Genomic DNA, 25,873 nt, shown 5'->3' on the forward strand with positions numbered 1-25,873 from the left:
ATGCAATCGTTTTTTTGCATTTCCTCGAAATGAACCATAATAAAAATAACTGAACACCGTTTATTTGCCTACGTTTATTAGCTTGCCTACTTGACAATGACAACTAACCTAATCTGGTGGTGGATTGTGTTTTAAGGTTTTTTTTATTTCTTTTCAGATTAAATAAATACCTAAAAAAATATCTGGTAGAAAATATAAAAGAGGAGCTGAAAAATGAAAAATACAATTAAATAGAGAAAAAGAAAGAAGTTAATGTGCCAAATTTTCAAATTTTTTTGTATTGGAAAATAAAAATGAGAATCTAAACGATATAGGTGCAGTAATAAGCGAAAGAGAGAATAACTTAACCGAAGAGAAACAGAAAAAACAACAAAATGTATATAACAATAACGAAGAATTACTAGAACTAGAATCACAACCGAGAACCTCTAAAAACAATGTTGACGTTGACGGGAATTCAGTACCAGACAAAAATATACAAGACCTAGACGACGACCAGTTCGCTGAAGTCTCTGTTGCAAGAAGACAGTGATAAAGAGGCACAAGAGGATTTAGAAAATGCAGAGTTGCTTGCTAAATATGTTGACGTAGGTTTGTGGCCTACATAGTTAAATGATAATTTTATTAATAACGGTCTCTCACGTGAAATGAGTTATTTCCAAAATAAAGATCCAAAAAATATATATCCAGTTTCAATAAGGAATTACAAAGAACAAAACAGATCATTTTCAAATAAGTACTTTACGAAAAAAATTAAAAATGCTCGATTACTGGAAAGATCTTGGTTGTGCTATTCTACCAGTATGGGAAGTATTTTTTTGTCTAGTCTGCAAACTTTTCTCTAAAATCCCTTCTCAATACACAACTGGATTCTCTGACTGGAAACATATAGAACCTTGTTTAGAAAGTCACGAAAATTGTAATGAACATAAGAAATCATTGTTAGTATGGTTAACACATAAAGAAAATAAGTCTGTTATTGATAGGCAGTTGCAGGAGCAACTAAGAAAAGATACGGAATATTACCATAATGTCCTAAAACGTGTTATTGCAGTTGTGAAATATTTAAGTGTAAGGGGCTTAGCATTCAGAGGTCACGAGGAAATATTTGGCTCTCCGCACAATGGTAATTTTATGGGGGCTCTGGAATTATCGCGAACATATCCAACAACAAGAACTGCGACCAAAGCCTTTCACTTCGTACATTTTATGTACGAAGTGAAACACATTTTAACAGTTTATACATTTTAACAGTTTATGAACAAATAATAGAGATTATGGGAAAACAAGTAATAAAAAGAATTATAGTTGAAATAAATAGTGACGATGCAAAGAACTACTCAATTGTGATGGACTGACACCATATTTGTCCCACAAATGACCAACTAGCTATTATAGTACGATATTGTTTTGAGGAAAAAAGTGTATGAAGGATGTGTATCTTTCATCAAAATTAGTAGTCACAGTGGCTTATCTTTATTCAATTCCTTACAAGAATTTCTAGAAAAAAATGGACTGCCACTGGATAATTGTAGAGGACAGTCTTTTGACAACGCTGCAAATATGTTCGGCCGATACAATGGCTTGCAAGCACATCTCAAACAAAAAGTAAATGCGCTGATTATGTGCCGTGTGCTGCGCATTCCCTAAATCTAGTTGGTGGGGAAGCGGTTAAAGTTGCAACTCAAATTGTGAACTTTTTTGGAGTGGTGCAACAAATATATGTTTTCTTTTCTACAACTACCCATAGGTGGAAGCTTCTAAATCGTGAAACAAAACTAAAATTTTGAATAAAAAGTTTAAGCCAGACTAGATGGTCTTGTCACGATGATGCCGTCAGAGCTTTAAAAAATAGTTACGGTTATATCATGAACATATTAAAAACGTTTAGTAGCAATATGGATGAGAAACTTGATTTTCGAAGAGAGGCACAGAATTTATATAATAATTTAGCGAAACTTGAAACTGCGATTTTAACTGTTTTTTGGGAAGAAATTTTAGAGAGAAGAATTTAGTTAAAAAAAAAAAAAAGTGCAGACCCCAGGCTTAGACATATGTGGAGGTGAGAAATTAATTACGTCATTAGAAGCATTCGTGAGCAACATACGAGAACAATCAGATCAGAAACTAAACGAATACGAGGAGACAGCCAAAAAATAAAGTACTAGTGTAGAAAAAGAATACAGTGATTTAAAAAAGAGACGTATTACTTAAAAATTTTCGGATAAATCTACAGAGAAAGTTTCGCTAAATGGAGCAGAAAAATTTAAACGGGATACGCTAAACGTTGCATTAGATAAGTTGATTATGGATTTATACAGAAGAGGCCATGTCTATGGGGAATTTAGCAAAGATTCAAATTTTTAATGGATTTGCAAGACATTAATATCGAAAATATTGACTTGGAAAGTGCACGTAATGTTGTTGATTATTATTCGGATGACATAGACGAACATTTAGTCAATGAATGCATTCAGTTAAAATCCTACTTACAGACTAAGCCAGACTCATACGGTGATATATTGAAGCAAATTTATGAAAAGAAACTTGTCGATGTTTTTCTGAATTGCTATACTAAATTTTTTTGGCGTTGCTAATCACCAGCTGTGAGGCGGAGTGATCCTTCTCCAGGATGTCCTATATAGAAAACAAATATAGGACAACAATGACGAATGAAAGATTAAATTATTTATCAATTCTTTCCATAAACTGTGATTTAATCAAAGAATTACAATGTGATGATCAAATAAAATAATTTGCAGCGCAAAAATGCAGAAGAGTTACTCTTTAAATGTCTTTAATGTATTAAAAATACTTATATTATATAACTCCGAGAATGTTTTATTTATTTTATTTTAAGAATCGTTTTTTTGTTTGTTACTAAAAGTAAAATCTAATACATTTTATTTTTTTATTTATGTTTGATGTTTGTTATATATACGAAACCTTTCTTCATTATAACTGTATATAAAAGTTTGTATATCCAAGTGCATGCATCAAATAAAAAAGTTCTTCGATGTCTGTTGCCTATAATTTTTCCTATTTAAAAAAGGGTAAAAAAACAAATTTTTCGACAAAATGGCGAATGAGTCGTCACAACTAACCAAAACTTGGGTTAATTTGGGCTAATTGAGTAGGCCCCCAAACAGTGCCCCAAAGTTAAGGGTCCGCCCCTGATTACTGCGCATGTTACTGCCGACAAATGGTTCTGCTCTGCTCTGGGTTAAGAAACTGATTATCAGTTTGATCTCTGCTTGTACGGTTTATAAAATGATTAGTGCTATTAACTACGATGCGTCCGTCTTGGACAAGAAAAATGTTGTTTTCTATAGATGCCTGGGTATGCACTGAACGATTCGAGTTTTTTTTATTTTTGTCTTTCAGGCATCTGCCTTTTTGGAAAATGATAATGCTTACATTAGATTGTAATAAAACCAATGACAAGAATGAAGTCAAAAATTCGTGAAGTTGTGTTGTTATTTGGTTTTTAGAAGAATTGGCAACTAAGGCCATATTGCTCCGGGGATATGCGGTGGTCCTTCTCTGACCTTTCCGCATCCTCCGTATTTGGTGGTCACGGGCTCGAACCCCGGTCTAATCAAGAACCGTGTGCTACGCACTGCTGCTCCTGCCCACCTGGCTATGGAGGCGCTAAGTGGTGAAGTTATACTCTTGCGCAGAAGGGATAAAGAGATTTTACATCTCCACTGGTTAACAGTTAAAACAGTTAATTCCAAGGCAACTATAACCACGCTCACTGACAAAGGGGCAAACTGATAAGTTCAATTAACTTTTGGCATTGCCCGGCTGGTGGTACCAGGCATTAAAACTCCATTTACTGATTATTTCTTATAGCTATTGGAATCAGAAAAACCATTATTCCATCTAATGGAGCTTACAGTTATGGAAGACCTCGATCAGATACGTAAGGGATTGAGATCTGAATATTTTCCTAGTTCGTTCGAAATACCTTTTCTACCTGTTTATGACTACTATCTGCGCACAGCAAGTCCTTTTATAATGGTGCAGAATTTTTTAGCTAAATGTAAGAGAGAATATACACCCCAAATTCAACTCCTATGCCATCTACCAGACTGTTGTAGCTATGATGAGAGAACTAGAAGCCGATTATTCTCTCAGATATAGTCCTTTCCCATTGAACTAGATGGAAAAAGGACAGAAAATGTGCTCTGTGTAAAAAATATGTGAGTAACTCTTATATTCATGGACATGAATTTCACATTCTGTTGCTGGCTTAGAAATAAACTATATACTTACTGGTATCTTCTTTTTAATTTGTCTATTGGTTACAGCCAATAAATTCTTTTTTGCAAATATTATCTGTGTATGTGTGATTGTTTTGTATTAGAGAGAAAAATAACGTTTTAAGTGTTTAACATTTTAAATTTTACCTTGGAATTGATTTTACTCATCAATGTATACAGAGGTTTGAGAAAATAACAATCATTGCAGATAATCTTGATATGGCTTCAAACACACATATAGGTTTAATTTTTCAGCTTTCTAAGATCAGGTGGAACTTTGGTCAAGAAAAACTTTAAGAATGCATATAATTTTATTTTCAGGTCTCAACATCAGGTGGAAACAGCAAGAAATTTTTATCTTTCAGGTACGACCGAACTTCGTCAAAAAAAAAAACGTTTTTCATCCCGCACACAAGGTGCCGCATCTGGAATGCAGTGTGGGTGGGCGGCTGCGGCCCTCCCCACAGCATAATCATTCCAAATAAACTTTCCAGATTAGAACTCCACAATCAATTAAGCGCAAACCAAATTACACATTCACAAACCATTTTGACTTCACAGACCCGCTCGCTACCTTCGACTGCTCATACACCTTTACTCTCAAACTCCCAATAAACAAAGTAGCCCCGATGAAACAAAGATAGACTGACAATCAAACGGATCCCACATCGAACCCCAAATAATAAACTGAAAATTAAATTCTGAAATTACAACTAACGCCATCTATCAAGAGAAAAACAAAACTTTATTCCCAAATACCATTTCCCGCCAACTCGGGACCCGCCCTCTATCCCCGCAAAATCGGTTCATATTGTCGGGACACTCATCCTACTCGGGAACTGTCCCAGAGAAATCGGTTCAAACCTGCTGGTGATACTAATTATCTAGATTGGGTTTGCATCGGGTCAATGTCAACAGGAATGATGATATCAAATGTTATAAGTGCATAGCTTTTGGCCATGTTGCTAACCACTGCATTGCTGACTTGGTCCTGCAAGGACTCTCCTTTAAGGAGTGTACTAAGGAAGGGAACTCCTTGCGTCTACTGCTGTAGTAGAAAGGATCCTTCCATGCACACTGCAGTTGGCACAATGTCTAAATTAATTAAGGGCTTTGGATATACTGAAGAGACGAACTGGCTATGGTAAGTAGTATAAAAAATATGTCCTGTAGAGTGTGTGTGTCTTGCGGATGGCGCTAAACTTCCCTGAATTTGAAATTGCTACTGGACTGATACAGTGGAAGCCGAGGGGCCATTGGCACCGGTGGTGCTAGAATGCTGGGAGAAGATTCCGGCTCTGTGCAATCAGGGTTGAGGTTCCTGGCCTCATGTGGGCCTATTATATAATGAAACGAATCATGCACCATAACAATTTCCAGTTTGAAGGACAGAAGTTTGTTAATCTTGAGTTGTGTGCACTAATTCGAACCGAGAGAGTTCAGTCGTGATGTCAAAAGGAGAAAGTTAAACAATAACAGACTAAAGTGGTAACTTGGCTAATACTGTACATACACAGATATTATACAGACCAAGCGAGATCTTGGTCTGAATGATGTGGAATTACTGTTATTTCAGCGTGTGCTGACTGAATCTCCTCCTCTTGCCTTGCTTGGGCTTCTGAGCGAAGCCCATACTTACTGCCTAAGTCTTAGTAAATTTTGATTATGTTCATCAACGGGTTGTTGATCAACTGGTCATGCCCTTGCTCTAGATTGGGGCAGGGCAATGGTTTTTTCTAGATAGGGAGGCCTACCTCCTAGTTGTAGGGGAGCAGACGCTGTGCCCACTGCGAGGCACAAATGGTCGTGTATCTTATTTTATTTATTTGTTGACTTAGTTGGGTTGTATTAATATAATATTGTGATTAACATACTAACCATGCAATGTTTTGACACAATCTCAGATAATGGTATAAGTTGCATATGGGCAAGAGCCTAGGGGGCAACAAAACCGACGGCTATTACAAATAGCAAATGTCCAACCCCTCCAAAAATTTGTCTAGTTCTTCCGTGAATTTATTCAAACTACCCACTTCCACAAGAACAGGTGGAAGTTTGTTCTAACAGTCAACCATCCTTTGGCTCAAAGCAGATTTCCGCACATCTCTTCTGAAACCATCCTTCCTCAATTTTAATTTATGACCATTCGTGTGCGCAGTCTGAGGAAGAATCCCACCAGGATTCAGACTGCTTAATCCACTCGAATCCTTAAACACATAAATCAGATCACCGCACAGGTGTCAAGTCTCCAGACGCTGCAATTTGCATAACTAAAGACTTTCTTAGCAAGCGTATCCCTTTTTCCCCCACATCAATCTCGCTGCCCTTCTCTGCACGTGTTCCAACAGCTCTATGTCCTTCCTGAAATAAGGCTTCCAGCCTGTGTGCAGTAACCAAGTTGAGGCCTAACCATTGCCTTGTACAATGGGATAATCACCTCTTTATTCCACTGTATAAGGCAATGGTCAGGCCATATCTTCTAGCAAAATTCTTGTATATCATCGAACGAGTATTAGCAATGGCAATGCTTCAAGGAAGCTTATGGCTAATGCTGCTTACGAGTAGGAGAGCATATTGTCAGGTCTAAGGCAGAAATAGTTCTTGTAGAAAAGTTCACACAAGTATGTACTCAAGAATTAATTACAGTTATTATTATTATTTATTATATTAGGGTTACCCGTAATTTAATACATTAACCCGTATTTGTGTCTGAAAATTGCATGTGTTCTCTGGTCGATTTACCTGTTTTGCTGGAGGAAAAAATCCCATTTTCTGAGGGAAAACCTTGTATCTACGCCCGAGACCGACTAACTCAGTCATTGAGTGGAAAAAAGCCCACTATAGTTTCTCGCGTCATCGACAATCCACAGGATTCGAACCCGAGCCTTTTCCACCTTGTGTTAGGAGGACGGTGACGATACCACTGTTCTATCCGCGCAGACTTATTACAGTTAGACTATGTGTGTCAATCATTCCAATAGCTGTCGTCTTTTATCCATTAGTGAAGATCCCCATATTGGAGTGATGTCCAATAATGTCGCCCATAAAGCTAAAGGGAGATGGGATCAGGGTTATTAGTTCAAAGTCTTTGAAGAAGTATATATTTCATGGAAGGTATTTTGGGACTAACGATAATATTATTCCTAGTACAATTCGGGTAGCCACAGTTTCTAAGGTGGTCTCTAAAGGCTTGATTGTGCTCTCCAGCTCAATAGGATGGGAATCCCTCTATGAGCTGCAGTTGTTGTTGTATGCCCATCATATCTGTATAAAATATAATTCTTTATTGAATGAGTCATCTTCGGAGTTAGCTTTCTTGGAAACACATGCCTGCTGGGTTGAAATGATAAAGGAGGCTGTATAGTTCGTATAGCCGTGAAGAGATCGGCAAGGCAACAAAACAGTTTGCAAAGAACAGTCTGTTTGTCTCACACACTGTTCAAATCAGAAGTAGTATAATTAAAAAAATATATTAAATCATCTAGCATACTATGGTAGTGAAATAAACTTATCTGATACATCTGTCATTAATTGATAAGTTAAAAATAAATATTTAATTTACTTACAAAAAGAGTTTTCGGCATGATTGAAAATGTCACTAAGGATCCCATAGAAGATATAAGTAAACAAAAAGTTGTAACCAAAAATCCAAATGTAACCAAGAAGAAAAGGGTCTCCTCGGTGTTTCCATGAAATCCATCAGAACTGTTATAACCTGTGATTCGACAATAATAGGCGATAAGTCCTAGACAGACAGCTCCGATTATCTGAAAATGGATAAGATTATTAGAATACATACAGTTTTCTGAATTGCATAGATACCACATTAACTATTCAAGCGTTATTTAACTCAGATAATTTCCTTTCATAAAATAGACATAATAAATATTCTTAAATATAAACTCCAAAACACCCCTTTTGTATATACAAGGGAATATGAAAAGGTTTTTTCCTTGACCTTGACAAGTAAGATCTAGCAATATATCGTCGAAACTGAACTTAGAGCTCTGGAAAGAGAACACTAAACATAAAAATGACAAATAATCAAATCACCTGCGCTATTTGTAAGGTGGTGAAATCAGCTGTATTTCTGAGCTGTCTTGTGTGCAAGAGGGGATTTTGTAAGCCGTGCACCTCCACAGTGTTATGGAAACTGAATAAAGAACGGCGGAAGGCGTGGACATATGATTTTTGTAACAGATAGAGCGAAATCAACAGAGACAATGAAACTGTAAAACCACGGAAAGTAGACGGCAGCATCCTGGCCACTGACGTCATTAATGCCTGCCGAACCTCCGGACTGTGTTGTTACTAACGAAAACGGAACAGAGATTGCTTGTAATGGATCCAACACAAAAACTATGCCTGAAAGCCCGATGGTGAATACTGACCAAGTAATCACCAACGATTTAATATGCAGAAGCCTTACAGACATCATCACTAAACACACGAGAACTATCACAGCCCTACAAACAGATAATGCAATGATTACGTTAGGTAAGATGGAAAGAATTTTTGAATGCATCGCTGACTTCTTCACTGAAAACCAGTTCCTACGGGCGCAAAACATAAAAACTATTATTTTAAGGCCACCCGAATAATGAAATTCATCTGCCATGCTGTCTTATGTCTGTTAATTGCGTGTGTTCTATGGTCGATTTGTCTGTTTTGCTGGACGAAAAACCACAGTTTCTGCGCCTGAGACCGACTAACTCAGCCACGGAATGAAAAAAGCCCATTAAAGTTCCTCTCGTCATCGACAGGATTCGAATCCGGGGCTTTTCCACCCGGTGTGGGGAGGACGGTGACGATACCACTGTGCCACCCACGCAAGACGGGCACAAAACAGAGATCCTGCAAGAAGTATCTCATCTGAAGAGCTAACTTGAAGAACTTTAAGAGCATGACTATGAGTTGTATCACTTCGAAGCCTGGCCAATGTGTATGACTTCCATACACCTCTTCCATGCCCACCAATGGCATGACACATAAGGAGAATGTTGTAACAGCATACAATCAGACTTCCGCACTGACAAAGAACCCAACGTGGATTCAAAAAGAAACCTATGAGAAATCAACTAATGAAAGTAACGTTGCAAGTGTAGATCCCCTAGCTCTCTTTACAGCAGGCCGAACATGCACACCTCACCAACTCGACACACCGAATCAAGCTTTGGATAGATCCATGATGACGACTACCATTCATTCCAATTCTGTTATTAGAAACTATCAGGAAACTCCTACAGAAACTCAACGTCATACCTGACCTTGGGCCCCACTCCTGGGCTGGGGTTGTTGCTGGGCCGTACCCTCACGTATCCAGAGGAAACACAACGAAGGAAAATCGCAAAACCCAAGAGGCAAAGACAGTACAGCAGATAAGAAGAAACAAGAGATCGAGAAGATCACATATAACTGGGAGAGCCCCAACTACTTGGCTCAAGACTAGTGGCAACGCAACGCATGTCGACAAACAACCCACTCGTAAAAGCCTATTCATTTCACGATTGGCTCTACACACAATCTCTTAGCAAGTTAAAAATGAGTTAAGAGATAATTTGAACATATCTGTTGATGTATACTACCGGCAAAATGGCCTTCCTACTCATCTTTCAGATTAGCCTGCAACAGTACCCAATACAAAATCCTGTGTCAGCCATCCACTTGGCCTCGAGTGCTCCTTATCGGACCACACTTTCAATCCTCACCTCCCCCCACCAGACTTCAGATGTCACATTCAGGGTCCATTCAACCCCACTAGCTGACTTAATACCGAAATCGTGGATGGAAGCCAATTTACAACAGTTCCTGTTATGTTATCTCGAAGAAACGTCTCGAGAACAGACAGAAATAGACCGCAGAGGGTACTAAGGAAGATCCCCAGACATAATAGCATTTATATATTCTATCAGAATGCCCGTAGCATCCGTAACAAGCTTGAATCCGTAGAAGAGCTTTTACTCTCACACAATTTTGATGTGCTCTGCATAACAGAAACCTGACTTGACCGAAATGAGGCGGATTTTCCGTATGCAGTGTCGGTTGAATATAACATAATTCTCTCCTCCCGACTGGACAAAAGGGGAGGTGGGTGGGACTCTTCTATAAAACACCAGACATTCTTGTTACTAAGAATTACAAAAGCCAGTCCACTAAGTACGAAGCGCTAATTGTGTCATGCCAATTTAAATCTGCTGGCATTGATATTGCAGTTATGATTATTATTTTCTCCTAAAAGACACCCGCTTACAGCTATTAACCAAGGGGTGCACATTCATATATACAAATATAAGTTGTATACATAATTATCTATTTATAATTTATACAAATCATTGTCTAAATTATACATTGTTTAATTAATTATATATATATATATATATATATATATATATATATCATTGCCATATTTTACATGACAGGCAGATAGAAAGAGAGTACAAGCATAATTTGCAATTTTACAAGGAATTAGAGAATGTTCACATCTACACCACTATTTACAGCGAGATAACAGAAAGACAAGACGTCCAATATAAACATAACAGGAGCACCAGTGCGGAGCAAAAACAGTCCCGACCAGTTCCGTCTTCATTTCCTGCATTCTCTTTTGTTTTCATCTGTGGGCTACACTCAACATTTATAGATGGAGTAATGCATTTTGAAACACTTCAGTCCTGTATCTCTTCTCTGCGCAAAGCCTTTCTGGGTCTGCTTGAAGATCGTTGAACATCTTAATGGTGTTCAAAGGAAAAAATCGCCGAAGGCTTTCCGGCTGCGTGAGCGCGCTACTGATTGGAGGGGATGGTGTTCTATTCGCCCACCTTTGCGTCATGCGGGGCCGAGTCAGCAGGTAGTCAGTTTTCGGCGAGTCGAGTCTCCCGGTCAGCAGTTTTGTAAGTGTGAGACTTGGTGACAATAATGTGACATCCAAGTTGGCATATAAAACAGCCCTTGAGATTGTAAATGGCTGCGTAGTGATCCTGTTTAACCATCTCAGCATCCAGTACTCTAAACCCAGGAAAGCCTTGATGGTAGCATCTGGGGCAGAAGACCAAATCTGAGATGAGTAAAGAGGGATGGGGATGACTCATCTTAAAATATATTGTTTAACAAGGTCATGGTTCCTGATACCTACCAGTTCTTGTCTGGAGGTCCATAGCGCTGGGTAAGTTTTCTTCTTTACATGTCCGAAATGGGGTGTGAAGTTTAGGTTGTCGTCTCATTTCAGACTAAGATCAATATGTGTCCTGACTTTTTTGATCACACTGCCATTTACATGTGGTTTTTTAATACCTTGTTGGTGAAAACCATTTGTGCTGTCTTGTGTTCATTTAGTCGGAGCCCCATGCAATTAAGATATTCTTGCAACTCGGCGATTTTGGAGTTTGCTTCGTTGTTGAGGCGCCTCCGTAGCCAGGTGGGAAGGAGTAGCAGTGCCTAGCACACGCTTCTTGATTAGACCGGGGTTCGAGCTCGTCACCACCAAATACGGAGGATGCGGGAAGGTCAGGGAATGACCACCGCATATCCCGGAGCAATATGGCCTTAGTTGCTAATGCTCCTAAAATCCAAATAACAAACAAACAAAGCTTAGTTGTTGCGTTGTAAAGATGTGTTTTGGTCATTCGAGGTGACGAAAAATTTCAAGTCGTCTGCATATACGACAAATTGTTTATGAATTTGAGTCAGGAAGGGATGCAGTGCTTTTGCAAAGAGAGTAGCAGAGAGGACACCACCTTGTGAGATTCTCCTGTTGACTTGGAAGGTCTCTTTGTAAATTCCATTTATGGCAGTGATGTGTCTCTCCCTCAAAGAACTCGTTATTATAGCTAATACGTGCCCAGTTATATGGAAATATAAATGTATGGGGAATTATATACACTCCCCCAGGACCCGATTATGAAACTATAGATGAGATAACTAATTGGCTCATCCATGGGCTTCGTCGCTCAGCAAGGCATGTTATCTGTGGAGACTTCAACTTTTCCCCTCAACTCGTTCATCTTCAATCCAGAATGCTAAATAACCTTCATACGTTAGGAATCCATCTAATTAATAATCTCCCGACCAGGGGTGACCACACTTTGATCTTGTGCTGTCATCAAACAACTGCGAATTAGCTTTTCAATCTGATCACATGCCAATTTTAATTAACTTATATTTTCCGACTCCAAACTACAAGGTCTCAAGCTCGGGTCCATACCAAGGTAATAACGAACTCAAAATTACTCAACATTAGTAAAATATCTAGAAGCAGTCACTGCAATTCCTTGGAATGCACTTGAGCCATGTGGTAATCAACTTGCCTTAGATCTTTTAACTCGCTGGCTGGTCACAATTTCTAATTATGCAGCCTCAAAGAAAATAAGGATCTTCGAACGTACTAGAGGATGGTGGACTCCTGAGCTGAGCAACAGCTTTAAGCTTAAACAGAAACTCTACAAAGAATGGAAAATGACAGGACTAATTCCGGACCGAATTGCGTACTCCAATGGACGAGCAAGCTTCAACCGCCTCAAGTCTCAAGCCATAAAACATCACGTTGAAATCACACTTCGTAAGGGCGGTCCATCATACCACAGATATACTGTGAACTCCCTCCACATTTTGATTCTGAACTGTGGTTGGACTTTATTGCATGAGTTCAGCAAAATCACCATGAGCCCAATGATATTCTCATGTCTGATAATGATGTGCCCAGAGATGCACTTGAAACCATCGAAATAACAAGACAAGACCTTTTCTCTGCGAGTAATAAGTTCCCTGCAACTGGTACAGCGGGAATCGACAAAGTACCACAAAAAATTATCATTAAGTGTTTGAGTCCATATCTAAATGACGCCCTCCTAGTAATTTTTAATACGAAATTAAAAGGAGAAGTTTTCCCTCCAATATGGAATATGCATTCTGTTAGGCCACTCCCAAAAGTTTCCCAGCCAACTGAAGCCAGGCACTTTAGACCCACCTCTCGTTCCTCGTGTTTATTGAAGTTGCTTGAAAAAAACATTACTGAAAACCAAGCACATTCTCCTTCAGCAAATGCATTATTCTTTGCAAAACAGATCAACAGTTAGTAACCTGATTATGACTACCAATGCCATCCTTGGATCGTTTGAGGAGAAAGAAGAAATGGCAATCACATATCTTGATTTACAAGTGGCATTTGATAGTGTTCACATTCCAGCCTTGCTTAAACTCCTTCGAAATTATTATCCCATCACATGCAAAGTACTGAAGTTTCTGACATCTCTTCTTCAAAATAGAACCATCGAAATGTACATAGGAAAGCAAAGGTATACTAGACAAATACAGGCGGGCGTTCTACAAGGAGTCCTGTCTGGAATTCTTTTCACAGCTATCATCTACCCACTAGCACACAATAGAACAGATATGATATCATATGCAGGCGATTTAAAGATCTTAACAATAATAAATTCGGCCGATGAAACAGAAGACGCCACAGTAACCATCAACAAAACCTTATCCGAAGTATAGCAGTACCTCACGAAATTTGACCTGCAAGTGAACCCTGAGAAATCTGCCATCATGGTATTCTCACTTAAATCCACACCAACCATAATTCGGCCTGCGATTAACGGAGTCCTGATCCCCTGCGTCGAAGAGCAAAGAGATCTGGGTGTGATCTTCGACAGAAAATTAAAATTCCATAATCATATAGAAGAACTCTGTGCTAAATTAAACAAGAAACGGTGGGTTGCCAAGCAGCACTTGCTACACATTCAGAATATAAACCTGATAAAAACGTATATCAGGTTGATGACTTTCGGGAGGTGTATTGTATGGAGTAGAGTTGGGGGAATCGGCTGCAAATACCACAATTAAACCATTAAAAGCCGTACAGTACTGGCTCCTGAGGTAGGCAACCTGGAAGTGTCATCTCCCAATGGAGATGACACTTCCACAGCAGCACACAACATCGATGGCCAAAGTGGTGAATTTAACCAGGTTTGAATTTAACTCAGTGCCCAACATTTGGGACACCGTGTGCTGGCGAATCCCCCAACCAGCTCACCGCTCCACTCCCAAATTTCTTGCTCTTCCTTCGTGGTTACATTTTAAAGATCGGTTGCTCCCTTATCAGAAGCTCCACCTAGTTCAATCCCTGGATGCTGACTTGGTTAAAATAATAGATGATAAAAAGTACAAACGGCTCGTCCTAGATCGACACGTGGTCTCCACAACTACCAACTGATCTCAGATCATTATGGCTGAGCACGAATCTCACAGAAAACCGGAAACTATCTTTTGTTATCGCAATTTGTATCATTTTAGTTATTTATATTTTGTATTAGTTTTCCTTCCAAGTTAATATTATCTGCTATGAGAACTTTATATATCTGGCTATAATTTAATCTTTATACTACCAGCGAGGTTATCTCTGCCGCTTGTTAACCCATGGCATGATGCCGCGAAAGGCGATAGAGCCGTGGTACCTGTGCGTACCGGTGAACCATACAATAAAGATCTTATTTATATGCCAGAAGTTTCATCGATAAAAAAAAAAAAAACTTACATTTCCAACTAAAAGTTTTGAATCACAAAGGATGACAATGCTCTTAGTTAATGTTTATATAAAATTAGCTAGAACAATGTAAGGTTCAATATATATACAGGATAGGCCATAAGTAGGTATACAGTACTGAAACTAAAAATAAATTGGAAATCAAAATAAATTAAAAATACCATGACCCGATCAGCAGTGTATACCAACTTTTGCCCCACCCTGTGTGTATATATACACAGGGTGTCTCAAAAATATTGGTACAAACGTTTAGGGGAGGTAGGTAACACCTAAAGGAATGTGAATCGTATAGGAACCCATAACCGGAAACGTTACCGTAAGTCGATAGACGGCGCGGTAATCACCGCACGAAGAGCATGCATCGATATACGAACTGTGAGCTGGCAGACCTGCACCTAGTGTATGGATTAGCAGAGGGCAATGGACGAGCCGCTCAACGAATTTATGGAGAACGCTTGCCAGGCAGACATGTACCGGACCACCGTTTGTTTGCGCGTGTGCATCAAAATTTGTGCGATTATAGGTCATTTAGAGGTAACAGGAGTAGTGCGGGCAGATCACGTTCGACGCAAACTCCAGCCATGGAACAAAGTGTGTTGAATGCCGTCCAGAATAATCCTACTACCAGCACACGTGCCGTTGCATCTGCCTTAGGGGTGTCTCGTTGCAGTGTACAGCGTGTCTGGCAGGACGATTCCTTACACGCCTTTCATCTCCAAAGGATTCAGTTACTGCTCCCACAAGATCATCCTGCACGTGTGGCTTTTTCACAGTGGTTTTTCCAAGAAAGTGTTCAACAAGACTTGAATTTTCCAGCCTATGTTTTGTGTACGGATGTGGCTTATTTCACTCGGAAAGGCTTATTCAATCAACACAATGCGCATGTGTGGGCACACTGTGTGCGCCCCCCATGCGGCACATAGTGTGCATAGTGTTAGGGTCGGGCGCCACCTGTGGTTTCCCACATCTGCGCCATATGTACACTGTGAAGAAATACAGAACACTGTAAATGCCAGAAAAAGTGTAGTGTGTTGAATGTGTAGTTTTGTGTCCTGACATTCGGCCGCAGGGGCCCCCTGGTGGAACCCCACGTTGCCCGCACACACCACTAGGAGGTAGCCAGGCTGCCCATTATTCTCTGGCAGGTCTCCGTCAGGGTCGCCTGAGCTTCCTGAACGGAGACCAATTAAAAAATAATAATAAATAATAATAAAAAAAAAAAAAAAAAATATATATATATATATATATATATAAATAAAAAATAAATAAAATTAAAAAAATAATAATAAAAAAAATAATAATAATAAAAAAACCGATAATAAATAAATAAATAAATAATAAAAATAAATAAAAAATAAGGTAGAGTGCGGCAGTACAGGGTGTACGGAAGAAGATGGGGGATGAAAGTAAGAGTAAGGGGATGTAGGTAAGGGCATCCCGTAAATTGACAGTGGAGCATATGCCCCACCAGGAGAAAAGGGGAAGGGGATAACTCCAGAAGGGTAGAAAACCACTCAGCGAGAGTGCTGAGTGTGACTTATATTTTGCGGTGGAGTGGTCAAGACCACTGGAGCCTAACAAACCATATGGAAAGTTAGCAGGTAATCCTAGTTTGGATGTTCCAGGGTTAGCAAGTCGATGCTGGTAAAACAGTCAAGTACAGATTTTTTATTTCAAGTTTGAGTAAGTCCTTTACAGGTTTCTATCCCTGGCTTGAGTTGGTTGTAGAGTCCTGCGCCTAGAAAAGAGGTTCTGTGCGTACTCCGTTAATGATTTATAATATTGTTCTTCAGAAATTAGCAGGTGCTCCTGTCCTTGAGGTATGTGTTGTAGCCTGGTGTACAGTGTTCCTCGAAGATCGTTATAAATTGAGCAGGTATAAAGAAGATGGTCCCAATCTTCAATTTCTCCACATGTACAGTAGGGGTTATTGATGATTCCCAAGGTAGTCAACTTATGATTTATAGAGCCGTGTCCAGTTATATGTACAGTAGAGGCCAGGAGAGAACCAAGGCGGCGACTTTGGATAAACTAGTTTGACATCCGGGATGAATTTCTTAGTTATCAGGCCCTTGTCCGTCTCCTCCCATCTTGTCTGCCAGATTTGTAGTAGCATGGCAGCTAGTTTTTTCTTTTCTTGCTTGCAGTCAGTGCGGGTGTCGATGGTATGTCCAAAGATGGAAGCTGGGATTCCCCGCGACAGGCAGTAGTGCAATTCTCGACGGATAACCTCCAAGTCAAGGGGGAGGACACCTGCAAAAACCTGTAGGGCCGGAGAACTTACTGTGCAACAGGCCCTGGTAATGGCAAGCAGTATACTTCGCTGAATTGTTTCCAGTTTGCATTTATTGCGAACAATTATTGCTCTATGGTACCAAATCCCGGATCCGTATGTAATAACAGGGAGGAATATAGCGTTATACAGGAGTTTGAGTGTTCTCCGGTTCAGACCCAAGTCACACCTGCTTACTCGGACGATTAAGGCTGCATAATTTCTGATTTTTACTTGAAGGTATGAGAGGTGCGGGAAGAAGGAGAGCTTTGAATCCAGGATGATACCCAGGTGTTTTAGGGAAGTTACCAGCTTGATGGTTTTTCCTTGTACCTTGATCTGAGGTGGCCTTGATATTTGTAGGGTGCCTTTGAGAAGTATGGATTGTGTCTTCTGTGGAGAAATCCGGAGCTTGCGTAGAGTTGCCCAGTCCTGTAAGATCTGTAGTGCCTGATTTCCAGCGGCCTCGAGAGCTGCTCTGGTGTCCGCTGCGATGGAGATGGTAATATCATCTGCGAATGCTTGGATAGTAACAGGGCCCAGATCCAGACCAAGTAACTCATCAAGGACGATGTTCCAGAGGAACGGGCCGAGGACCGAACCCTGTGGGCAGCCTCTGTAGATAGATTTGGTGAGCTTCTGGTATGGTGAGGAGATGGTGATCTTCCTGTTGGAAAGGTAACTTTCTATACACCTGTATAAAACCCATGTTTAGTCTCTAGAGCAAAGTTTCCGGCATCCCCCTCCCCCCATACTTCTCCTTCAACCCATGCACGGTACTAAGTACTATAGGTTTTGATACCTTTTGTGTTTGGGGTTTTCATAAAAAAATAAGTTGGCTGGTATGCGTGCGGAACAACATCGTTTCGCAATAAATGTGTGGGCAGGCATGGTCGGTGACTGCTTAGTCGGCCCATACCTGTTACCATCCCGCATGAACTTCGCTAAATATCGGAACTTTCTTGAACAAGTTCTACCAGGGTTACTTAAATGTTCCAGCAACTGTGAGATGCAACATTTGGTCTCAACATGACGGGGCGCCTGCCCATTATGGGAGATGTGTTCGTGACCATTTTAACAGGCGTTTTGGGCTTCGATGGATTGGCCGTGGTGGACCCGTTGCCTGGCTCCACACTCACCTGATTTATCGAGCCTTGATTTCTTTCTGTTGGGGGCCCTCAAATCTATCGTGTATGAATCGCCTGTGGAGACGGAAATGGATCTCATGGCGAGACTCGTCTGCGCTGCTGCTACTGTCAAAGAAACTCCATGCTGCGTCGGTGTCACGCATGAATCGCGTCTCATGGTTTAACCTTCGAGCATCTGTTGTAACATCATGAAACGCATCCATCTCGTACTCCATTGTTAATATTATGCCAAATAAATGTTTGCCACTAATTACTGTCTTGTGTCATTTCTGCTTCTTGTGCCTCTGCTACTACTTTCCCGTGACGTTTCCAGTTATGGGTTCCGGTTATGTTACCTACGTCCCCTAAACGTTTGTACCAATATTTTTGAGCCACCCTGTATTATCAGATTTGTCTGTTTCCTGAAAATGAGACTTTGTGTCGTTATCTTCGTGTACATAGAAGTATTTGCGTATATGTATATAAAACTAATAGTTGCATACACGTTCATTTTGTCTCATTGCCTCTGGAGGGCCAAAGATTCCCCACTTTTTCTTACATAGAGGTATTGCTGACATTTTACCATTTAAACTACCAACCAGCGTTTGAACTCAAAATAAAAAAGGACTTGCAACACGTCAGTTTTTCTTTGCTTCCCAAACGAGAATATTCTGCTCAATATAATCAATTGAATTGGACGTTTCAGTTTGTCATAGTTCGTGCCAGGGGCATATGTCCCCTTAACCAAAATTTTGAAATGAAGGAAAAGAACCTTGGTTCTTTGGCAAATTAATAATCTTTGTGATCAGAATTGATCAAGTCTTCACAGTCATGACAGTCATACATTATATGGTGCCAAGATTCATCAGTACCACAGTGGCAGCGTGGACCATCTGTGATGCCCAGAAACGTTAATTTTTCTTGTATCGACCCATGGCCTGTGAGGAGGTACGTTATGTAAAGGCCAAGGAAAACCAGTTTGGGGATTTTGGGAATGCGAACATTACTTCAGGGATGAATTTATTTGTAATGGCTCCCTTAGTGGATGTCGTCCATCTGTCCTGCCAGGTCTGCTGCAGGTGAGCGAGAAGGCCCCTTTTCTCTGTCTTGTGATTGATTACTGGAATCTCCACTACCACCAATATCCAATGGTGGTAGTGGAAATTCCTTTGGACAGATGATACAACATGCCAACATAATTATTTCAAGGTCTAGAGGGAGGACTCCAGCGAGGATTTGGAGAGCAGGAGTGATCACCAAGCAGCAGGTTCTGGTGATGGTAAGTAGTATTGCTCTGTGAATGGTGGCAAATTTGTGGCAAAAGTTGCCCGATGATACCAGACCCCTGCAGCATATGAGATGTCTGGAATAAAGACTAGTCACTGCAGGTTACTCTGCCACAAATGCTGTGTAATTTCTTATTTCTTTTGGATATACTGTAGGTGTGTCCAGGATGCTACACCAAGGTGCTTAAGCTGGGTGCAGTGCTTGTGGCATTGATCTTAATCTGCGGTGGTCAGGTTGAGCTTAGGTTCCCTTTCAGGAGGATGCTGGAGGTTTTCTCAGCCGAGACTGGTTGCCAGGTTGTGCTGGGTAGCCCACTACTGGAGGAGCCAGAGTGCACGGTTAGCAGAAATTTCAAGCTGGGCCTTTGAGCTAGCAGGCACAGAAAGGATCAAATTGTCCGCATAGGCTTGGGACTTAACATGCCCAAGACCTTGATTTAGGAACTCCAGGACCATGTTCCAGAAAGTTGATCCTAGGACCAAGTCCTGTGGCCATCCCCAGCAGTCAAACCAAACCAAGCTAAACTTGGTTTGGTTTTTAGGCCACCCAAATAATTAAATTCATCTGCCGTACAGTGTGTCTTATGTCTGTTAATTGCGTGTGTTCTATGGTCGATTTGACTGTTTGGCTGGACGAAAAACCCCAGTTCCTGCGGGGGGGGGGAACCTTGCAATCTATGCCTGAGACAGACTGCAGTCAAATGCAAAGTGTGTTAGTTGTCTGATGGCACTAGGGATTTCCCCCATCTCTGCATGTGTACTCTGTGTAGCACAGAACTCTGTGAAGGCCAGAGATTTAAAAAGTATGTAGGGAGTGGAGTATGCCGTTGTTCTTCTGACCATTTAACCGTTGGGACTCACCGTTACCACACTTGGCCCCAGCGAGGCAGGTCAGGTACCCAGTAGATTTTTTGTACTCTGGCAGGCCGTGCCACCTAGTTTCCAAGGATTTCAGTGGCAAGGGCCTATGTGAAAAAAAAATAATTAAATAAAATAAATAAAAAAGGAATTAACGCTTGAATATAGATGGCCAAGAGAGGTTTATGTAAGCATGGTTTAAATTTGGACGTTATTAATTGATAAGTTGTGTGTGGGGTGTACCCTGCGAGTTAGACAAGTAGTGGGGAGACTGAAGCTGGGCGACGATAGAGAAGGCGATCCCCCGCAGTTAGTGTATTTAGTGTCAAGCGGCACCAGGGTTCCCCCAGTCATAGTGTGCATAGTATTAGGGTCAGGCGCCACCTGTGGTTTCCCACATCTGCGCCATATGTTCGCTGTGAAGGAATACAGTACTACTGTAAATGCCAGAAAAGTGTTGTGTGTTGTATATGACATATTGCGTTAGGTTCTGTTGTGTGTCCTGGCATTTGGCCGCAGGGCCCCTAGTGGGACTCCACGTTGCCCGCACACACCACTAGGAGGTAGCCAGTCTGCCCATTATTCTCTGGCTTGTCTCCGCCAGGGTCCCCAGAGCTTCCTGGACGGAGACAAAAAAAAAAAAAAAAAAGGTAGAGTCGGGGAAGTACAGAGTGTACGTAAGAAAGGAGGGTATAGCTAGAAATATGGAGGATGTAGGCGAAGGTATCCTCCAGGTTATCAATGGAGCAATAAGCGCCATCAGTTGAAAGGGGAACCCGGGAAGGACGATAAATAAGACAGCAAGAGAGCCGTGTGCAAGTTGCCACTGAGGAATGAGGTGGCCCATACGCCAGTTGATCCTATCCAGGTTAAGATCGGTTGGCCAGTTAGGTTAGGATCAGATGTTTGGGTTGTTCCTATTTTGTGTTGGCAATAGGGTGCTCCATCTTGTGAAGAGGGCTTGTGCAAACTTGGTAAACTCGTAGTAGTAGTTTTCTTCTGTGATGAATAAGTGTTCATTTCCTTGAGGGTTATCTTGTATACGAGTAAATAGGATGCTGCGGAGGTCCTCATAGTGTTGACAGGTATATACTAGATGGTTCCAGTCTTCTATTTCACCACATGCACAGTAGGGGTTGTCAATGATTCCCATGGATGTTAGTTTATGGTCTATTGATCCGTGTCCAGTAATGAGGTAGGTGGTATAAAGACCAGGAGAAAACCAAGTTGGAGATTTAGGAAATACGGCATTCACATACGGTATAAATTTCTTGGTGATTGGGCCCTTGTCAGTAACAGTCCATCTGTCCTGCCAGGTCTGAAGTAGTAGGATGGCAATTTTTTTTCTTTTCCTGCCTGATTTCATTCAGGTTATTGATGGAGTGTCCAAGGATAGTTGCTGGTATACCCCTGGATAGACAGTAGTGGAGGCCCCTTCGAATAACCTCCAGATCAAGCGGAAGGACGCCCGCAAGAACCTGAAGGGCTGGGTTGCTAATTGTGCAGCATGCCCTTGTAATAGTAAGAAGGATGGTGCGCTGGATGGTTCCCTGTTTACGTTTTTTGTTGTAAAGAGTTGCCCTGCGAAACCAGACCCCTGATCCATACGTTATGAAGGGAAGGAAGATTGATTTGTACAGAATCTTAAGGGTGCGTCGGTTCAATCCCCAATCGCGACGACTCACCCGTGCGATGAGAGCAGTATAGCTTCTCACTTTCGCGTGGAGGCGTGCAAGATGCGGAGAGAAAGTGAGCTTAGGGTCAAGTACTATTCCCAGTAGTTTTAACGTAGAAACTACCTTGACGGTTTGGCCTTGAAGTTTGATAGTGGGGTTTCTAGTAGGCTGCAGTGATCCCTTCAGGAGAATGGATTGTCTTTTGGGGTGAGAGTCTTAGTTTGTGTAGGGCTGCCCAGTTCTGAAGGATTTGAAGTGCCTGGTTTCCTCTGGCTTCCAGAGAAGCTCTGCTGTCAAGCCTCAATCGAGATGGTCACATCATCAGCAAAGGCTTGTATAGCTACAGGACCTAGGTCCAGTCCAAGGAGCTCATCCAGGACAATGTTCCACAAAAAAGGACCAAGGACTGAACCCTGGGGGCAACTTCTGTAGATTGACCTGGTAATTCTTCGGTACATTGAGGAGATTGTAATTTTCCTATTTGATAAGTAGTTTTCGATGCATTTGTATAAATTTAATGGTATATTTGCTTGCCTAAGTCTGCGAAGGATACTTGCCCACCAGAGCCTGTCAAATGCTCCTGCGAAATCTATTGCTATTAGTAGGTAGTATTTGGAGGTAGAAGTTGAGACTGCAGAGATGATCCTTTGCAGTGCATCTTCTGTGCAACGCCCCGGTCGAAATCCAAACTGGAAGTTGGACTGGAGCCCAGCTGGTGTAATGGTCTTGGAGCCGTACTAGGAGTAGTCGTTCAAACAGTTTACTGACCATGGATAAAAGGGCAATGGGTCGATATGACTCTGGTTGTTGGAGCGGTTTAGACGGATTTTTTATGATCAGTTTTACGTTGGCATTTTTCCATTCTTCTGGGAAAGATCCATGGGACAAGCACTTATTGAAGAGGTCGAGTAGAAACTGGATGTTAATTTGGGCGGTCTTTTTAAGGACTTCGGGTTCAATGAGATCTGGTCCGGGACATTTCCTCTCTTTCATTTTGGTTCCCCCAGTCAGTGGGAGATGCCTTTACCTGTCAATCACTGCCGTCTTCCTCGCTTTCACCGAAGTACCTGTAGGTGCACATTATTCTGGAGTTCAGCCGAATGATGTAGTTAAGTAATAGAAGATGGAAAGAAATAATTGTAACTGTATAGTAATTTTAATTAAAAGAAATTATGCCATTAAATTAAACTCTAATTGAATTGTTTGTATGTAAAAAAAAAAAAAAAAAAGTTGTAATAAAAGTACCATTAGAGAATTTAGATGTATAATTGATAATACCTGAAGATGGATCATGACTGATTCAAATTAATCACTGAGTGTCATTGTAGTCCAATTAAGATTTTGGTGAAGGAAAGAAAAGTGACGATATCATTTAAAAGAGGAAGGAACTGAAAATTAAATTGTAATGATTATCAATGTAGTGCACACATATAAATAGTCGGTAGCTTAATAAACGTTTTGTTATTTATTTCCAAACACCTCCCTCCCTTCCCTACAACAGGAAATTATCATTACGTACTGTCCGATTATTTCCTTTCCTAGTTTGGTTGGGGATACCTTGCTAATACATTCACTACATTCTGAATATGTTACCAAGAAAACTTCACTCGGAACTATAATTTCAAATCTCCTTTTCCGGTTCTGAATTGATTCCGGTTGAACCTTACTGAATTCTGAAAATGGGTCGCAATTTAAAAAAAAAAAAAAAGTTGAAAATCGGCGCTTTACAGCCTATTTTCCCTCCTTTTATGAGCGAAATTCGAACTTTTCGGGTGTCGTCTAAGAACAGTGAATCTGTGAAATAAACGAGGCACACAACTGAGGATTTGCCAAGGTGCAGAGGCGCGATTGCTACAGGGCCTTCAAGGCTGCCGTGAGCCCCCTAAACAACGCAATCACAAAGATCGCGGTGGCGCCATCTACCTAAATTCGGCATAATGGCTCCGGTAAGAAAACTGTTTTCTATAGGGCATGTAAATTCGTATTGTGCTCCAACTTTCAGAGGATGATAACATGACCGAGCCGCACTGGAACTTGAAGAATTTACTTTTCTTTTGTTCCCAAAATTATAAATCGGTTGGCAATTTTCGATTACAAGTTCAAGATATTAGTAATTACTCGTCTTGGCGGAATGGTAAAATAGAGAGCTGGTCTGAGGTGTTTTCATGTAAACTTTACAAAAACATATTTAAACCTTTTTTTTTTTTTTTTTTTTCCGAAATATTTTCATGTCCTTGGTTAATATTTTTCCTGTTGAACAACCTACTTTAATTAATAAATACAAACTATGAACATGGGGTTCGTTCTGTGTTAGCATAATAAAATTTATTCGCTGCGTGCAAAACAATTAGCTGATAATGAAAACTGAACTATTTCATTAATTGTAATGTGCCCTCAAAAGCGCCCACTTTTTCTAGACGCCGCTCTGTCGTGGTTTCAGGCAGCTGTGTGATAAAAACAACACATCGTAGCGATCGATATAGTTCCCGCTTTTAACCAAAACAAGAATTCCCTGCGGAAGACTTCTAGAACACACATGCGCAGAATATCAAAATAGTTGAAAACTTCACACCTAAAAGTAAAAGTTTACAAGGAAGAAGATTGCCATTTCTGACACCACATAAATATACTTTATTTTCACTTCTTCGTAAATATACTTGAATTCCATACATAACACTGGATGCCAAAAACCAGAAAGCTTTAACATTTCTCAACATGAATTTCTGAAACTAGGTAGGGGTGTGGCATGTAAACACAGTTACCAAATGTCAGTCGATTTCTGCATCCCACTCACAGCGGCTAAAGGAAAACGCCCACAGATACACATTCCACATTTATTTCATTAAATAAACATAGAATTGCTGCTGTAAAATATTTAAGTTAAAAAGAATACCTTAAGTAAATATCCTACAGAAATTTAAAAATATCTTAAGAGTCACTTAATGCTGATTTGGCGTATACTAGACACAGAGTGAAACTCTGATCAGAGTTTCAAAACTACCGGCTGTGTTTTCAGTTGCCAAACGTATAATTTTATGAATCTATATAAAAAAGACGAATGCGTATAACATTTTCTACCATGCAAACAGCAACCTTCGATTTTTTTTCTATTATCTACAACAAACATTGCCTCCACTGGGTTATTTTTTTTTCCACAATGTCCGCAATTCAATTCAAAATTTCATTACAAATAACAGAATAAAAGTACGCATATCGAGAGATAACGTATTAAACTTACCGTTTCGAAAAACTTGAGCAAACCAGACACGGATCTAAGTAAGCCTGTATTAATTATTATAGCAGAACTAGTTGTAGTAGTTGTCCTAGTGACTGTCAGTGAGTGTGACATGTTGACGAAAAATTAAAGAAATATCGTAGTCTTGATAAACTCGATATCGTGTTCTCCAGTTCTTATTGAAGCGATTTACGGAAAACCACAAGCCACCCTTCTACTGTCGGAGTCTGTCGTTTTCAGTGCTAGACTCGCGCAACTTCCGCCTAATGGGACTATGACGTCATCGTCAGAACTTACTAGGAAGGGTCGATTGCCATTTTCTAACAAACTACGATCGTGTTTCATGTGGAGGAAGACAGGAGTTGCCTGCTCCCTTTGGCACGTGAAAGAAAAAATATATTTACCTAAGACAGGACAAATGGACGTAAAACAGTTTTAATCATCAAGATTTCTGTTTTTAAATAATTAAACTGAGAAAATATTGCCAGAATACGTAATTGGTAAATGTAGCATTTCTCTTGACGCATGCGCAGATAGCTGAATTAATGCCCTATTTTAAAGATAGCGTAAGTGGAGGGGGCGGGTTACGTCATCGTTCAGTCACTTTGACCCTA

The 25,873-nt window shown here is 40.5% G+C and overlaps 1 protein-coding gene across 1 annotated transcript in view; it reads right to left on the minus strand.

Moving 5' to 3' along the window:
• LOC150079061 (uncharacterized) overlaps positions 1–25,628 on the minus strand; it is a 64,132-nt gene extending 38,504 nt beyond the window's left edge. The window contains exons 1-2 of the mRNA XM_090382769.1: positions 25,263–25,628; positions 7,832–8,032 (exon numbers count right to left, since the gene is read on the minus strand). Coding sequence (XP_090238895.1) covers positions 7,832–8,032; positions 25,263–25,373 — 312 coding nt within the window. The 5' untranslated portion in view covers positions 25,374–25,628. The remainder of the gene's footprint in view (positions 1–7,831; positions 8,033–25,262) is intronic.
• Between the last annotated feature and the right edge of the window lie 245 nt (positions 25,629–25,873).

This window comes from Mastigoproctus giganteus, chromosome 10, assembly GCF_048544385.1.
Source record: "Mastigoproctus giganteus isolate SK-2022 chromosome 10, ASM4854438v1, whole genome shotgun sequence".
NCBI classification, from domain to species: domain Eukaryota; kingdom Metazoa; phylum Arthropoda; class Arachnida; order Uropygi; family Thelyphonidae; genus Mastigoproctus; species Mastigoproctus giganteus.